Consider the following 17,003-nt stretch of genomic DNA (forward strand, 5'->3'; position numbering starts at 1 on the left):
GACATCAGGTCTGCCGCATCGCTGAACGAGTTGTCTCCGTGTGTACTCGCCGCTGGCGGCGGCGGCGTATAGTCGTCCATCATGGGAAGTGGCTCTTGTTCAGAATCAGATCCAGGGTCCGGATTGGATCCGACTTGAAATAAATTTGTCAGAGCACTGCCAGCAGCAGTCGCAGGGCCACGCTTTTGCGGCCCATGTTGACAATTACTCGGATAAAAGGCGGTCGGATCTGCAGGAGGTCTTGGGTCCTTCTTCTTACGCCGCACTCTCTTGGCTGGTGGTCCAGATTCGCCGGCAGCTGCTCCAGGCTTCCGGTTCTTGTTGCCTCGCGCTCTCGACTCATCGTAGGGAATCAGACCCCAGTACGTCTGCAACCGCCAAATCGTACTCGCACCCTTCTTGAGCACGATACCCTGAGCGCCCAACGCATCCGCGATCTGCTCCGCCGTTTCGCCTCGCGCAGTACGCTCTGTGATTTCTTTCTTGTTGTGCTCCGAGTTCCGCTTCTTCGGCAAAGGCCCGACAGCCTTGCGTTTGCGGTTTGGATACTTATATCCGACTGTCCTCCCGGCCGCACGCTGCCGAATGCCCCATGCTAGACGATAGCGGGAGAGTGTCTTTGATGAGCATTGATAGCCTTTGGCGGCGAGGGCTTCCGTAATTTGCACGAGACTTTCACCATTTCGCGTTCTTTCCTCGACTTCGGCGCGAAAGGGCTCAATTGCTTCGAAGCCTCCTCGAGGCATTGTCTACACTAGTTTTGGCAGGCCTGAGTGCTGGGAGACAAAGTTTGTCGACTTCGATTGAGGTGAAGTCACGGCTGAAACGAGGGAGACAGCGGTGAGAAAGGTGAGGTGCCTCCGCTATGGGTGCTGACTAAGGAAATCTATGGGTGCTGACTAAGGAAATCTCACCCGTGTCGGGTGCATTTGACCTTCAAGGCATTGTCATAAAGGCACGATCACATTCGAGATTCTCTTCACTTCAGATCACTGCATTGGCGAAACCAAGAAGGCTTCTCACTTCCAAGACAGATTTCGTGCGAATGGGCTAGCGCTAGTCAGCAGCAACCAAACACTAGGTAGGAAGCCAAAGGCAGTTGCTGTGGCTTCCAAAATGCTGCTGAGCTGATCTTGGAGTTCGGAGCTTTACGATCGTGGATGTGATAATGGTATGATGCGATGAGCGCGGATCTCCTCTCTTCGGCAACAACTCTCAGACTCTCAAGGCCCTGGTTGCGACCCACGACCGCAGTATCTCTCTCGGCAAAGTGCAGGTCGTTCGCTTTCAAGGCATCGTCTAACATGGCTGGCGGGCAACGTCCGGGCGCTGGTAACTACGAAGTACGCAGGATGACGGTCACCCTTCTATGGAGATAAGGTATTGACCATCGATGTAGGATGCCGTCCGACTTGTCAATGCTCGACGACGGCAAGCAAGACCGCAAGAATTTAGCTCGGACTCTATAGCGCCCAAACCCAGCCAGACATCGAGCGGCACACCTGGCCTGAGAGGCACGCCAAGTATCGTTGGCATGTTGGAGTGGTTACAGGCTTTGGGGCATTCGGTTCGTGGGTCGCACATCAAATTCAATGCTGTCAGCTGAATCTGATCTTTAGATGGAAGCCATCAATAAATTGAATATCATACACGTCGCTGGTACAAAAGGCAAAGGCTCCACTTGCGCCTTCGCCGAGTCAATTCTACGAGCTCATGGCCGCCGCACCGGCTTCCCGCGGAAGACTGGACTCTATACCTCACCCCATTTGATGCTACCTGAAGAGAGGATTCGAATCAACTACGAGCCGCTGTCACCTTGGCTCTTCGCAACATACTTCTTCGAAGTGAACGACCGTTTGCCGGAGCTCGAGGCCAAGTATGATCCTTCGAAGAACGTTGTTGATCGTGGCCCTCGATTTCTCCAGATGTTTGCTCTCTTCGCATTCCACGTCTTCATCCGCGAGAAGGTTGATGTTGCAATCATCGAAACCCACAGTGGAGGCCAGTACGATGCCACGAACGTCGTTCAGAACCCCATTGTCACTGCGATATCAACGCTAGGGATGGATCACATTGACATGCTGGGACCTACAATCGAGAACATTGCATGGCACAAAGCGGGCATCTTCAAGGCTGGAGCGGTCGCGCTCTCGGCAGTACAGGACCAAGGTCCATCGAAAGTGCTTAAAGAGCGGGCCATAGAGAAAGGCGAAGATGTGCGTTTCGTACAGCTGGACACTAGGCTTCCATTGGACTCCCTCAACCTCCAACCTCGAGTTCAGAGGAAGAATGCGTCGTTGGCAGTGGCTGCGGCTTCCGCATTTCTCGCCAGGATTGGCCCTGATCCAATCAAAGACCTGACTGATGAAGACATCGCAGCAGGTGTTGAACAGTTCTCCTGGCCTGGCAGATTTCAAACACTTGCCGAAGGCAACATGACTTGGTTCCTCGACTCGGCACACAACAACATGAGCGTTGAGATTGCAGCAGAGTGGTTCGCACAAGCTGGACGATCTCTACAAATGTATGCTATGCTTTCTCTGAGTAGAAGTCGTGTCCACTGACATCGTTGCCTAGTGCTAGTCAGAAGTCCTACCAGCGCATACTGATCTTCAGCCATATCAACGAGCTGAGAGACGCAGCAGAGCTGCTCACAAGCCTGGGCACGGCGTTGCATTCACACGATGCAGACGTGGCACATGTAATATTCAGCACGTATGATGAGTCTGAGGGCGACAAGAGCGCTCACACATCTGAGACTCTGGCACCACTCGATCGAGCGTGGGCATCAATTGCAGCTCCCGGAAAGGTCTGGCATGAACCAACGATCCAAGGTGCGATTGCGTTGGCGAGGAGATTGAGCATCGGGGAAACGCAGACGCTCATCACTGGCAGCCAGCACCTGGTCGGTCCCGCGCTGAAGGTGTTGGGATGGGCTCCTAAGCCCACATGATCGGAAGAAAGATAGTTGTGGCCGCTGTCATCGCCTATGAGGTGACTCGCTACGTTGTGCTGTGATCTAGAAGACCGAATGTTCGCAGCACACCGATCGTGAGTCAAGCATCGCATGGTTCTCTGAGTACTGTAATCGGTCTTTCCGACCAGAGTGAGCACGCGTGCGGGTTTGGATGATGTCTCATGTGTCGTTTGGCGCTCAGACGGCTAGCCGCTGTTCCAGCATCTCACATGGAGAGATAGATTCGCAATCATGTGTGATGTGAAGCCGTCAAATAGCGAACCCTGTGAGAAAAGACCCATCTCTGGTTCTCCACAGTCTGCGGAAGAGCGGATAAAGCGAACTGGCAGCAGCTGGGCGTGGCGAATTTCACTTTGGTCCAGAAACTTGCGTTGAGCTCGCCCGACCCTTCCCGACGAGCGTAACGCACGGACCAGCAACTCTCGGATAGGGAGAGTCTTCAAAATTCTTCCACCGACCAGCTTCCCTCTCGATTCCATCAACCACTCCACTCAACCCTCACTTTCTTTCCGGTTCATTTGCAACAGCACAAACCGTCACAATGTCAGGTAAGCACATGGATCTGATGGCCCGTCTCGCGCCGTGCGCGCCTTTGCGGACAGAGCGGCTAACAGAGAAACAGGTCAACAACAGGACAAGTCCTTGTACGTCAACTTCACCGAGCAGCATCATCTCAATGTTAGCAGTCAGCTGGTCAACGCTCCGTGAATGCGCCGAGCGAATTGCTTCCGTGCACCACGGCTTCGTTGACTCCGCTGGCGCGCTGAAGAGAACAATGCGCAGCTGTCCTTACCCGAGGATGATAAGCTAACTGCAGTACAGTATGGGCATGCCCGGCTTCGTCGTCGACTTCTTGAGTACGTTCTACCTCGTTCCAATCACCCCCGATGGAACTGGACAGACCTCCGATGGCCTGGGCCTCGGCGAATGATCAAGAGCTTGGGCACAACAGATACGGAAGAGCATGAAACTGACAACAAACGCAGTGGGTGGTGTTTCCGCCGCCGTCTCGAAGACCGCTGCCGCTCCCATTGAGCGTGTCAAGCTTCTCATCCAGAACCAGGTATGTCACTTCCAATGGCGAACAGCTTGCCTGAGCTCGGAACGCGCAGGAAGCGCCGCCAAACCTCCAGCCGAAAAGAATGTGAAGCGCTGACCAGCTGTTTCCAACAGGACGAGATGTTGAAGAGCGGACGTCTCAGCCACAAGTACGAGGGTATCGGTGACTGCTTCAAGCGCACCACCGCCGATGAGGGTGTCGCCGCTCTCTGGCGTGGTAACACTGCCAACGTCCTCCGTTATTTCCCAACCCAGGCTCTCAACTTCGCTTTCCGCGACACCTTCAAGTCGATGTTCGGCTACAAGAAGGAGCGTGACGGTTACGCGTGGTGGATGGTTGGCAACTTGGCCTCCGGTGGTGTACGTTCTACGTCCTGCAATCTGGCTTCTCCATCACCCACTGACTCGCTCCACAGATGGCCGGTGCCACTTCCCTCCTCTTCGTCTACTCCCTCGACTACGCCCGTACTCGTCTCGCCAACGACGCCAAGTCCGCCAAGAAGGGCGGTGATGGCCAGCGCCAGTTCAACGGTCTCTTGGACGTCTACAAGAAGACCCTCGCCTCTGACGGTATCCTCGGTCTGTACCGTGGTTTCGGTCCTTCCGTCGCTGGTATCGTCGTCTACCGTGGTCTCTACTTCGGAATGTACGATTCGCTCAAGCCTGTCCTTCTCACCGGTAACCTCGAGGGCAACTTCCTCGCTTCTTTCTTGCTCGGATGGACCGTCACCACTGGTGCCGGTATTGCCTCTTACCCTCTCGACACCGTCCGCCGCCGCATGATGATGACTTCCGGAGAGGTGAGCAATTCTCTTGCATCTGCCACCTCGAACATTTCACTGACAAGATATACAGGCCGTCAAGTACAAGTCCTCGTTCGATGCCGCCAGCCAGATCGTCGCCAAGGAGGGTGTCAAGTCTCTCTTCAAGGGTGCCGGTGCCAACATCCTCCGTGGTGTTGCTGGAGCTGGTGTGCTGTCCATCTACGACCAGATGCAGCTCCTCATGTTCGGAAAGAAGTTCAAGTAAACAACTCGCCCCACGAGTTCAGGCCGCCAAAAGCAAAGACAATACAGGGTGGCCTGTGAAAATGGAGAGGAGGAGAGGAAGGTCTGCATGCCTTTAGAAGATTGCAGATGGTGGAAAAGTGGTTTGCATTGCTGCTCTGGGTTCTACGGGTGCCCTGGGCAGGATGGTATATCATGACTGCTGCGTTGCCAGCAGAGCGTGATGCACGTGTACCATTAGCCTGGGCAACACTGCCTGTATTACAATTGTCCTTTAACTACTGGCGTATAGAGGTCTGTTCGCGGAAAGTGGTGGATACCAGAGTAACGAGACGTGAAATCGTCTTCTCAGTGACCGCTGTTTATTCTAGGCCACCCAATGCTCTCGACGAATTGGCAATGCAGGACGTGCAAGACCGCGAGTTCATGATTCGCGATTGATCCTCTTCCAAACCTCCTTCTCGGTCTCAGCCAGCGTGGTGCCCGCAGAAGAAGCCCAGCCCTTTACAGTGTTCCACACGTTGCCTGCAGTCTCATTCGTGCTATCACTCAGTCCCAAATTCGTGGCCATGCTCGGTCTGCTCTGCTCTTGCTCCAAACTCGCTCTCGCCGCGGGCGTCAACTCTTGCGCGTGCACATTCTGCTGGTACCCTGGAGGACCGGAGCCAGCTTGGATCTGCTGCGGCGCTGCGGCGGCGCCGAAGTTTAGCGTGGTCGGCCCAGCTGCTGTCGTGCTGTAGGTCGAAGCGTGGTTCACTTGAGGTGACGGTATGGCCATTTGTGGAGGCATTGTCGTCACTTCGCCGGCTTTGGGAGGTGGTGGGAGGGTGCTCGTCGCGGTCGCCGTCATCGGAGCTTGCTGAGAGGGTGGGACTGGCACTGCGCCTGGTTGTGGTGCCGGTGGTCCATAGTCGGTCGCTGGTGTGGTTCGCGTAGGCTGTGGTAGAGCCTGTGGTTGTGGAATGTATGGTGTTGGAGCTGGTGCCGCGGGCGCGCCTGGTCTAGCTGCTGGGTACGGTGAATGCTGCTGTGCTTGTGTCGTGGTCGCGGAGTTGTCTGCGGGGAGCCCTGATGCAGATGTCGCATTCGTCTTCGAAGGGGTTATTGGATCGTTGATGTGCACGGGCACGGGAGGCATGGTTGAAGATGTGGTCGCAAAAGGTTGGTAGAGATTGCAAAGACAATAGAAGAAGTTGTCTGCTAAGTTCGCTGCATGGAGAGATGTGCTAGATCGTATGGTGTAGGCAACGAACCAAAGCCTGAGGTTCTTGGTTGCTTAAAAGCAACGTTTGACCGGACGTGCCTCCCTTTGCTCCCTTGCTACCTCCGTGGTCCCGCTCAAATTGCACCGTATGCGTCGGACAATGTTGGCCTGGCGTGTGCTGCCTGCGCGAGAGAACGGAGGAACAATCGAAGGAGGTGGACGTCTACGCAGAATCGAAAGCAGTGACTAGAAGGCAGAGGCTCTCCGACAAACACTGTACGATCCAAGGTACTAGAGTCCGAGTTACGTGTTGCGGTTTGAGCGGACCCGTGGAGGTACCTCACGTCGTCCCACGGTTGACTTCTCTTCTGAACATGGTATCCTGATGACGAGAGCCTTGACTAGGTTGAGGATATACAAGACCACCGACGTGGCCACACAGGTAGGGGCAATTGATATCTTTCCCTCCTCTTTCTATCACTCACTTTCTATCACTCGTCGGCATGGCTGCCCAAATCTTCACCTGGACGCACAAGACGAGGCTGGCGGTGCACCAGCTCGACACCGAGACCGAGCTCACCGCGCATCAAAAGACTCAGGTCTTCTCAATTCTGTTCCCCGAGAAGTTCATTCACGATGGCAAAATGGGAAACCGCATCAAATCACAGACCGGCGAATGGAAGAAGCCGGCAAACGAGCGTAGCAGGTCTTGGACTGCGGTGTTGATCTCGGCGGATGAAGGAGAGCGTCAAGATATGAGACTGAGCATTCGTAAAGCCGTCGCGGAGGCAGCTTTCTCGCCGAGCGGTTGCCTCGACATGAGCAATATCACAAATGACCTCCCAAGACCTGGTCCTAGCAGTAAGATGCCAGCGTCCAAGAAAAGGCAGGCTGCCTCCCTTCCTAATGAGTCTATGGACGGCTATGATAGCGCCGATGAACCTAGCTCCGAGGCATTAAGGCCATCACCAAAGCGCCGAATGACAGTGAGGCCCATTGGGCACGATCAACCACAGGTGAGATACGAAGAACACCTTCTCGAACGCATACCAACGGCAATAGGTGCAGATACCGCGAGCGGCCCATGCAATGGTCAGCAGGCCGACACCGTATACCACGCCTAAGGCTGCAAGTATGAGGGCACGAGCAGACACGTCAATCCGAAGGCCTGCTCGCACGCCAGTGGAGACGTATGCGTTTCGGCAGACACACGGCACTACCCTGTATCTGCCTGTTGAGAGGATCCAATTGGCTAGCCAGCCTCTTGTGCCAGTTCCAGAAGATGCGGCCCATCCTCCTACCTCTGGCCTATTCTTCCGCTATTCGTTAGAGGAAGAGGATGAGCCTCCACATAGTGAGTTCTTGACTCTTGCTAGAAGGTTCAGGGGCAAGGTCAAGATCCATCAGGACCCCCCAGCATGTCAAAATCTGCCGTGGCAGGATATTTTCTATCACATCGATCCGTGCGGCAAGATCGTCGGCGGCAAAGACGTTGATGGCAAGGATATTGGCTACGATTCGGCCTTCATTTCGATGACAAACGCATTTTGGTGGGCCCTCAGACACGCACTGAAGGAGCAGTGCAAACATGGCCGCCGGTCGGCGCGGATCTCGGTCATCAATGCCTCGGCCTTGAACAGACTATCAGTCTTCTATGCCGCACCGTACCACCGCGAGCTGAAGAAGTTGAGCCAGTTCACAGGGGGAGGGTGGCGCTATCCTGCTCTCCATGAGTTCCTCTGCTTCAAGGAGATTCCTCGAAGAGCGGTCGTCAAGACCATCAAGGTGGATGAGCTGTTCGCCAAGATTGAGCGCGGACCTGACATATCAAGAGTTCTACGATTGAACACTCTTGTCATGCGGGGAGATTTCAAGAAGAAGGTCCTTAGCAAACTTCGAGATGCCAACATCGAACTTGGTCCGGAGACCATCGGGATCATTGCAAAGGTCGCCCGTCTAATGGGCTTGGACTCAGCCGCACAACCGGAGCACCTCTCGCATATCCTTTGCGATGTTATACAGGGTACGCATAATGTCCGTGTAGCGTCTGAATGAATGCATCTGCTAACCACTCTGCATGGACAGGCTGGGGCCTGAGACTAGTTCACGCCGCGCATGGAGAATGGGAACAACTCGCTGCAAGGTTCGCACGCTCGATTTCGGATCGTGACGACCGAATCGTGCCCGCTCGCGAGCTGCAAGTCCTCGAGTCAGCCTTTCTGGATGGGGTGCGCTATGGATCGAGCAAAGAGTTCAATACACGCCATTGCCCGAACCGAATCCGAGCCATGGAGGTGCAGGCTCTCGCCCTCGGCATCCCGACTCCAGCTGAACTGCATGCAGAAGCTTGTTCACGCGCGGCCAGACTCACAATTCGCTCGTTCGCGTATCAGCCTACCATCAACGGTATAAGCAGAGTCGACAATGAGATCTTGGAAGAGATTCAAGTCACACATCCGACCCGTCAGGAGATGAAGCCGACGATGAGGAAGGCGAGGTTCATTGTGGACGCCTTCGAAGAGAGCATTGCGTACGAGAGTGATTAGCCGCGCGAAGGTATTGCAATAAAATCAAGATTGCCTTCCATCGTGGATTTAGCAATCAACTTGCAACATCGCTTGGACGTGCGGTGTTCCATCATTATTAGAAGTCTTGACTCTGTGCGAGAGAATGCTCTACGATCCGCTTTGCTACCGCCTCGCCGCTGAATTTGAATGGTCAGCAGTGTATACAGATCACGACAGATAGGACTGCGACTCACGACCAATAAGCACCAGTGGTAGTGCCCAACGCTACGAAAGGTGCTGTGTGCTCGCCCGCCAACCAGATGCCACGCTCGGGCATACCATGCCTCATCGTTTCGATATGCTTGTCGCCATCTTCCAGTCCGATCTGGAAGTTCGAGTACGAGCCGTGTCCAGAAAATTTATCGTTTGCCCAGCACGTTGCCAGGACGGCCCTGGGAATGCATTCCACTCTGGACTCGTCGTAGTTCGGCAGCCGAGAGAAGTACGGCTTGAAGTGCTCAATGAGCTTCGTGTCTCGGTCTTGCTCATCTGTGGCTGAATCGACGACGTCGGCGATGTACTTGCTCTGTGGGCCCTGGATGTAGAAGAGGAGCGTGGGCTGAGCACACTCGGGCTGGAGTGCTGCGAGATTCATGCATTCTTGAAGCCACTCGTTGGGATTTGTGGAAGATGCATATGATGGTTGCAGCCAGATGGTAAAGCCTGCAGCAGATGAAGTGCTTGTTGGTGAATCAGGCTGATGCAATGGTGTCGTAGTGGCTTTCACGTTCGGAGTGGTTCGCTGAAAATGGTCAGTGTGGACTCATATACGTACATTTGTGAACACATACTCTGGGATCAAGGCCAGCTGTGGACGTGTTGTCTTCCTTCTGGTTCGAAGATTGCCAGAACGCAAACGGGAAAGTCACGTAGACTTTGTCCAGTGAACCGTATGATATACATTTTATCGCTTTTGCCAGCCGAGCAGGTAGCTGCGGTTCGAAGCGATCTTGATTCGTTTTCAACCACCCCAGGGGTGTCGTTACAACGACATGGTCAAATGCATGTGTTGTACCACGTGAGGTCTCGACATGTACTGGCTGTTCGCCTGTAGTACTGTCGCCGCGCTCAGACTTGACACGGAGAACCTGGAACTGATCAGTATCGCTTTGGCTGCAATGCTTGACTACCCATACCTCGGTGTTCAGCTCGATGTCTGCACCCTGTTCAGCGGGTCGGGCAACAGCGTTCAAGATCTTATGATATGTCTCCGCAACGAACGGATTCTCTCCTTCAAGGCATTCTTCCAACCAGAAGTACTTCAAGCTCTGTCGAGTTACAGGACTGCCGATGTATGCTCCCCAAAGCTTGACGAACTGTAAGAAAGTGGTCCGCTTCCTGTCGTCCTTGAACAGGTCTCCGGACCTTTCCACGAAGAAATCGTAGAGGCTCGTCTGCGGGTCGATCGAGGCGCTGTTTTGATTTGCATGACGGAACGCAGATGCAATCAGACCATCGTCCCAGAGCAGGCGGTTGAATTCGTTGGCCTCGGTCTGCTCCAACACGTTGCCTTGTGAATCGTATATTCGTGTGTCTTCATCCCATGCGTGCAGCCTATTGGACACGTCAGTGCCCGAATCTGCGATGTACCATGCGGCATATGTCGAGCTGCATACTTTGTGTCGGTTTCTTTCGCGATCTTCGAGATAGGATTGTCATTCGATCCATGAATCCAATTTGGTCCTCTACCACTTGCTCATCAGAAGATATTCCTGGGGTCACTCGACGACAGGAAGAACATACAGGTCGACCACTAGCTGAGCATACCACGATCAGCAAGGTCAACCAAGGCAAGCACACGACAAACGATCAACTCACTTGAACCAAGATGAGAACTCTGAGCGACTCGACCTCCGACGCGATGTCGAGCCTCCAAGATCGTGACCTTGCAGCCCGCTTGAAGAAGAACGTCGGCGCATCGGAGGCCTGCGAATCCTGCACCGATAATCCCGATGTTCAATTGTCTGCCGCTACGCTGAGCAGCTCTTAGCATGCCGGATAACTGGTCGTTGGAGTCTATTGTGCTTGACAAATCTTGCTGGATTCTAGACATCGCAGCCAAAGGTTTCTGTTCAGAGCAATGGATGATCGTAGGATGGGAAGCATTTCACCTTCCGTCTGATGTTTCTCGATGGGCGAAGGCGAAATGAAGTGCAGTCATTAAGTGGTCGTCTTCCGACGGCTTAGTAATCGACCAAAGGCGGCCCAGCTGGAGATGAGCGGCCGCTGCACTTCCTTACCTCCATGGCTCCGCGCAAACCGCACCACGCAACCCGGACTCTAGTGGCGCGGTTGGTATGGTGTGAGCTCGAAGGACGAAAGCAATGTCGTTGCTTTCATTCCTCTCATAGATACACATCCTTCTCGAATTATATCTCCTTTCTCTGGCACAGACTGCACAGTCCAAGCCCACGGAGTCAGACACATGTGGTGCAATTTGAGCGGGATCACCGAGATATCTATCCTTCGCAACCAACGCTTATTTTGGCATGATGACTCTTTACGTCGTCTCAAGAGCCGTCATAATTGTACAAACATGCTGGAGCAACCTGCTTCTTCTCATTGATTCCTTTGGCTGATATCTGCGGACAACGTTGCCGCGTCCCGCCCTACCCAATCCGAGCGTACTGCTGTGACACTCCCTTCCAGTGCGACAATCGTCGAACAATCCGACCATCATCCGACCTCTAATATGATGAGACGGACCGATCCAAGTCGGGGATTCCCAATGCTACCTCCAATTGCCCTGGCTCAGGGACAGCAGGCCTTGCACACAATCCAAATCCTCATTCTTCCTGCCACCGCCCATGAACGCAGCCAGCTCAGCATCGGCCTCCGGATCATCCTCAGTCCGCTTAGACTTCTCTGATGGGTCGATTCCGCGATTTCCGGCGCCGCCCAGCCCACGCGAATAACGACTGTCACTCTCCTGTCCGGGTCGCCGCTTTGCAGTCCGACGGTCGTAGTCCTGAGAGCTGGCATCCTCATCTCCATCTGGCGACCAATTTTCTTTGTCTGAGTCGTTGTCTTTGAGACGGAAAGAAGAAGCGGAGTTGGAGTGCTTGAGCTTCGGGAGATGAGCTTGCGAAGAGTCGTGCTTGCTCTGCAGTCCTCCCAAGCCCAAAGAGGTGCTTGATCTCTGCAATGACGACCGTTTGCCATCCAGCTTCAGTCGCTTTGCAGACGTTATTTGTCGAGAGAACGCAGAGTTTCTCTTTGCTGACAGAGAGCCCAGAATGTTCCTCCCAGATGCAGTCCTCAAGAGACCAATGGCGCCAGCTGCAGATCCGCTTGACTCCTTCGCTGCCGCACTTCCAAGCTCACTTCGTGCTTCCTTGTCACACCAGAACTCCCAAGCGCGTGAGTCTTGTGCACGGCCGCTGAAGCTACGCTGAAGGCCGGATTTGTTGGGAGGCTTCGGCGATGCGGACGGACCGAATGTCGAGTCTTCGAGTAACACCACCTGTCGAGGTCGGGGTGGCGATGGCGATGAGGCATCTTTCGTAATGACCTCCGCCTTGCCCTCGGCGTTCATCGACAAGCGGACGAATGAAGAGGCTTTCTTCAGCTGACGGTCCAGTCTCTCGGGCAATGGCGATGCTGTATGCGGCTGCGCAGAAAAGCTGTGCCGCAGCGAAGGTGCACCCCTCCTGTTAGCAATGTAGCCTGTGGGCTGAACGGTGTCCGGGACGGGGCCTGAAGCGGATGCTCGAATTGCCGAAGTCACTTGCAAATCTAGTCTCAGACCCTCGCGACTGCCAATCGAGTTGCGGTCGTACTCGAGCTGTTGCGCAGTCGTAGCAGGATCTCGGCCGGCGTGATGCCCTGAGTGATCCTCCCTTGCGGCAGAAGGACCAGATGCGATAGTTTCACTAGCACTGGAGGACTCTGGGCTGTCGTTGCGCGAACTCTCAGTGTCGACGCCACTCTCGTACCGAACTAGGCCATCGGCATTCAGACTCGAAGTCGCTGCGTTTTGTTCGAATCCAGCGCGGGACATCTGATACTGCGCGATCTCGTGTGGAAGAAGTGGTCTCGATTTCCTGCGGGAACTCTGCCGTCTGTTCTGGAACCAGATCTAGGATGCACACAGTTAGAATTGTAGCTCGCACTGAAGGCTATAGGAGGACCACTGCTGACCTGGACTTCCTTCTCGCCGAGAGCAACTCGCTTGACCAGCTCGAGTCGAGCTGCTTTGTCTGGTTTCGGGTCACGATTGTACGCAGCTTCGAGGAGTTCCTGATCTTCGGGACTGTCCAGCAAGGTTAGAAAAGAGAAGAACTAGCACCGGCGGGCAGCGTACCTCGTCCTCTTGCGTTTCTGTCGAGCCATTGGCCGGCCGCCCATGTTCGAAAGCTGATTGTGATGTATGCCGTCTGCTGGATTCCGATGCGACGCGGATTCCTCAACCGGCGAAGCACTCGAGCTGATCGCGTCCAAACCGTCCATCGTCGTAACGCGGACTAAGGATGTGTTGTTGGCAACAGGGAGAAGAGATGTTGACTGAGGAATTGAAGATGCTAGCACGCGACTGAGGTACGCGCTTAAAATGCACGAGCCTTTCGGCAGCGGCCAGGACCGTTGAAAGACCATCTTGCACTTCAAATTCCTTCGTGATCTTCTTGACAATCTACAGTGATGTTCATCATGCACCGAAATCTGACACTATCGCCTTCAGGACCTCGCCAGCACCTAAATCATCATTTGTGTGCAGCGCAATGGCCGTAATATCGCAACTCCCGTCTACCTCTAGCCATTGACGAAGCCCGTGGACCCTGAACAACGCGACCTAGTCGCCCCACCACGTGCTTTTTGGAAGGCGGAACCGCGGAAGACCTTCTACACCCGAACATCCCAACATGGATCTGCTCCAACGTGTTCGACACGCTGAAAAATCACATGAGACCGCATGTCGTATTTGCTGAGTTTGAGAAGATCCCAGAGGCGGTCACCATCAACCATGTATGCCTCAGGCAGAACAGTCAAACATGTAAGGTAGCTCGGCTACTAACTATTCGACGCCCTATGACCAACTCACTTGCCTCTGAGGGGTAAATGCTTCAGATACAAGATGACCTGTCGACACCTCAACCGGTAATATGAACGGCAGTCTGTTCAGATCTGCCAGATCGCTGCTTCTTTCGCGCTCTCACAGTCGACCAGTTTCGACCACGACTGTCCGGCAACTTCGAATCTCATCACAGTGCTACAAGATGGGCTCATTCGATCGAGACGAGCGTACATATCCGCTCAAACGTCCAAGAGGGCACAAGCCGCCTGTTCAGCGGTTGGTCCTGCTATTGTCAGATCTTCAAACGTGTAGCTGAGATCTCACTCCAGGTGGTCATTGAAATTTCCCGCGGCGGTCACATATATCTACACGCTTTACGTTGGAATACAGTCTCGCGGAAATGGTTCAGCCGCACAAAGCAAAGCAGAGAGCATAGTGCAGGCTCTGCTGGACGAAAGCAAGGCGCCAGCGATTGACACGTTCCGCGTCACAAACGGCTTCGATGTCAAGGGCTCTCGTGTCTGGGTCGCCTACTGGACCAACGAAGAGGACTTTAAATCAGCCTTGAAGCTGCTAGATCTCGCACGGATCTGGGAAAGTCTCGGGGACGACAAGCACGATGTCGGCATATGGCGGGAGGACTTCGCAGCACCCAAGGAGAGACTGGAAACGAACTACGCAAGACTCGACCATAAACCTGGCCTTGCAAGGCTACCAGATACCGAGCAGCCATCTCACGACTTGACGGCATACTGGGGAGCTGGCCGAGACCGCATCCCAGCCTCCGCCCACGATCGGTTCGAGACACCGAAGGAGATACCCCTGCCATCCAACGTGCCAAAAGGCTTCGGCCAGAGACTCACCGGCAGCAACTACGAGAACATGTGCCACATTCGATCGGGCCAATGGTGGGAACTCTGCGAAGAAGCAGAACGCGAGTCGTATGAGAACGACTTGGAGCCGAAGCTCATGGGCGGTATGAACTACCTGTGGGAGCATCCCGAGGAGACTGGCACCATTGGTCTGCGATTCCTGCAGAACCTGAACGACAATGGCGAGCCGATCAAGGAGACGTGCGGTGCGGGCTTCCACAAGAATTGGGCGGATCTGGAGAAGTGGTCTTCGCGCCATCCGTCACATCTGGCGATCTTCAATGGAATGGTGGCGCACGCGAAGAAGTTTGGTGATGGTAGGAAGTTGATGACATGGCATGAGGTGTGGATCTTCAAGGAGGGAGAGGCGAGGTTCGACTATGTCAATTGTGATCCGACGACAGGTGTTATTCGTTTCGTGGAGCTGGAGCAACAGCCACTATCGACTTGATGGTGTATAATGTGCAGGCAAATGATACAGCTGTTGGCCGAGAACGATCATTGCAAACAGGCGAATATTACATGGAACGCTATGTAAATGCAGATTAACTCATCATCGCTGCCTTCTCATTGTACGCGCCAGCGAACATGCCAAAGCTATTGGTCCTGCCTCTCTTCCTACCAGAAATCTCCTGCGCCCATTGACTGAGCTGGAAGCACCAGCCGCCTGCGACCAGCAGTCCCGAGACGACATTCACGATGCGAAGCAAAAGAGCCGGCACAGATGTCCACTCCTCGGCGATTGTAAGTTGAAGAGGCTCAATATCGTACTTGAAGAAGATTCCAGGTACGTGATTTTCCGGCACTGAGTGCGATTGCTCTGTGACAGCGTACTGATTGGTAAAGACGCTGTGTTGGGTCACGCGGCGCGGATGCTGGTTCAACCCATCGTCGCCGGAGGAGGGTGTTTCGTATTTGCTGTCCATCCTCTTCAGAGCATTGACGTCGACCGTGTAGATGGTGGGCACAACGGAGAGGTAGTATTGGAATTTGTGAAAGTGCGCCTCGGTCCTGGCATAAGTGCTGTCCAGGGGGTTGACGAGCTTTGGATAATACGGACCAAAGGACAGCTCGTTGATGTGGTGGCTGAAGTTGAAGGCTGTGTCAGATTGTCAGTACCAGAGTTCCCATTGTCCAGTGTCGTCGGCTGTTACTCACCACTATGGTCCAGATGCTGCGAGTACGCCATGTATCCATGCCCTCTTGCAGTGATATGGAAATCGCCCTGCACTTTGTTGCTATGCATGCTGCCGTATATCCTGCAGCTATCCGCCTCTTCATTTCTCGGTGTTCTGGGCGTATACTGATATCGCTTGCCCCCACGAGCAAGACTGAGATAGTCGTGAACATCCTCCTCTTCGTACTCCGCTTGCACAATCCGATTTCCGTCCACTTCCAGCCGGTCCTTCAACGATGCTCCGAGGGTGTGAGCACCGTGGTTTTCGCCCCATAACCTGAACAGCGTCGGATCTTCCTTCACGGCTTTGTCGACCAAAACACGATCTCCGGCCGCATCCTGTACGTTGATGTGTATGTCCTCGCATTTCATGGCCACCACGAGGTCGACGTTGATCTGTAGATCATGTCCGACACCCTGCTCGACGGAGAAGGAATGTGTTGTTGTGCCGGACCACCATCGCGTGACCTCCGTGTATGCCAGTACTGTCGAAAGAGCAATGAGCACCAATGTCCAGACTCCACCCGACGAGGTCTGCTGAGTATACGAGGGTTTCGTCTTGGGAAAGGCGTCGAATGCTTTTATCACGCCCAGAGCATTCTTCTCCCCAAAAGCGTCCTCGTCGAGGCCGCGGTCCGCAAAGCCATTCATCGAAATTGTAGACGACGCTCGCGCGGTCGTAAGGTGTATTTTATCGAGGGAGCATTGGGTCGTAAGCGAGGTGAATCAATTGGGAGACATGAAGTGGACAGCTTTCGAGGCGGATGGGCTTACAGGGCTCTGCTGGCTGGGACAGAAACAAGGGGTCCTTTTGGATCCAAATATACGGTACGGTACATGACTAGGGCATCCAAACATCTTCTCTTCTCACAACATCACCGTCGTACATCGCATTCAATGAGAGTCGCAGAAATATGGCAGCAGTCCTACCATCCACTGTTTCGGTGGCGCACGCAGGCAGAAGTCAAGTATGACTCCGCTGAACACAAGAGTCATCCGCTGCAGCCTGTCAATCTTCTATGATATATAAAGCGAACAGAGCTGCCATTCTCTTCCTCTTCCTTTCCTCAGCTCCTTTGCCATTCGGCTCAGATCAAGAGTAGTAACTGTTCTTTCGCAGGGTGACACC

At 54.1% G+C, this 17,003-nt stretch overlaps 7 protein-coding genes across 7 annotated transcripts; 4 read left to right on the plus strand and 3 right to left on the minus strand.

The window, feature by feature from the left end:
* Window positions 1-974: 974 nt before the first annotated feature.
* On the plus strand, window positions 975-2,953 carry MYCGRDRAFT_65995 (uncharacterized protein; the record flags this gene model as incomplete). The annotated part of the gene is made up of 4 exons (XM_003856207.1): window positions 975-1,343; window positions 1,400-1,567; window positions 1,620-2,524; window positions 2,713-2,953. 4 exons carry the CDS (start codon window positions 1,182-1,184, stop codon window positions 2,951-2,953), a joined length of 1,476 nt encoding a protein of 491 aa, XP_003856255.1.
* A 504-nt stretch (window positions 2,954-3,457) lies between these two features.
* MYCGRDRAFT_65997 (uncharacterized protein) lies at window positions 3,458-5,349 on the plus strand (the record flags this gene model as incomplete). The annotated part of the gene is made up of 7 exons (XM_003856208.1): window positions 3,458-3,525; window positions 3,600-3,621; window positions 3,800-3,834; window positions 3,964-4,040; window positions 4,151-4,396; window positions 4,453-4,836; window positions 4,892-5,349. 7 exons carry the CDS (start codon window positions 3,519-3,521, stop codon window positions 5,063-5,065), a joined length of 945 nt encoding a protein of 314 aa, XP_003856256.1.
* A 118-nt stretch (window positions 5,350-5,467) lies between these two features.
* MYCGRDRAFT_107168 (uncharacterized protein) lies at window positions 5,468-6,186 on the minus strand (the record flags this gene model as incomplete). The annotated part of the gene is made up of 1 exon (XM_003857352.1): window positions 5,468-6,186. The coding sequence occupies one exon, from the start codon at window positions 6,179-6,181 to the stop codon at window positions 5,468-5,470; it is 714 nt and encodes a 237-aa protein (XP_003857400.1).
* A 564-nt stretch (window positions 6,187-6,750) lies between these two features.
* Window positions 6,751-8,857, plus strand: MYCGRDRAFT_107169 (uncharacterized protein; the record flags this gene model as incomplete). The annotated part of the gene is made up of 3 exons (XM_003856209.1): window positions 6,751-7,233; window positions 7,310-8,270; window positions 8,333-8,857. The coding sequence occupies 3 exons, from the start codon at window positions 6,751-6,753 to the stop codon at window positions 8,791-8,793; spliced, it is 1,905 nt and encodes a 634-aa protein (XP_003856257.1).
* Window positions 8,858-8,890: 33 nt separating this feature from the next.
* On the minus strand, window positions 8,891-10,810 carry MYCGRDRAFT_66000 (uncharacterized protein; the record flags this gene model as incomplete). Its single annotated transcript, XM_003857351.1, has 7 exons — window positions 8,891-8,951; window positions 9,009-9,511; window positions 9,600-9,902; window positions 9,951-10,368; window positions 10,431-10,499; window positions 10,558-10,567; window positions 10,633-10,810. 7 exons carry the CDS (start codon window positions 10,805-10,807, stop codon window positions 8,891-8,893), a joined length of 1,539 nt encoding a protein of 512 aa, XP_003857399.1.
* A 3,217-nt stretch (window positions 10,811-14,027) lies between these two features.
* On the plus strand, window positions 14,028-15,148 carry MYCGRDRAFT_66002 (uncharacterized protein; the record flags this gene model as incomplete). The annotated part of the gene is made up of 2 exons (XM_003856210.1): window positions 14,028-14,101; window positions 14,155-15,148. The coding sequence occupies 2 exons, from the start codon at window positions 14,028-14,030 to the stop codon at window positions 15,146-15,148; spliced, it is 1,068 nt and encodes a 355-aa protein (XP_003856258.1).
* Window positions 15,149-15,242: 94 nt separating this feature from the next.
* On the minus strand, window positions 15,243-16,755 carry MYCGRDRAFT_66006 (uncharacterized protein; the record flags this gene model as incomplete). Its single annotated transcript, XM_003857350.1, has 2 exons — window positions 15,243-15,796; window positions 15,856-16,755. The coding sequence occupies 2 exons, from the start codon at window positions 16,523-16,525 to the stop codon at window positions 15,243-15,245; spliced, it is 1,224 nt and encodes a 407-aa protein (XP_003857398.1).
* Between the last annotated feature and the right edge of the window lie 248 nt (window positions 16,756-17,003).

Source organism: Zymoseptoria tritici, chromosome 1 (assembly GCF_000219625.1).
Source record: "Zymoseptoria tritici IPO323 chromosome 1, whole genome shotgun sequence".
Taxonomy (NCBI): Eukaryota; Fungi; Ascomycota; class Dothideomycetes; order Mycosphaerellales; family Mycosphaerellaceae; genus Zymoseptoria; species Zymoseptoria tritici.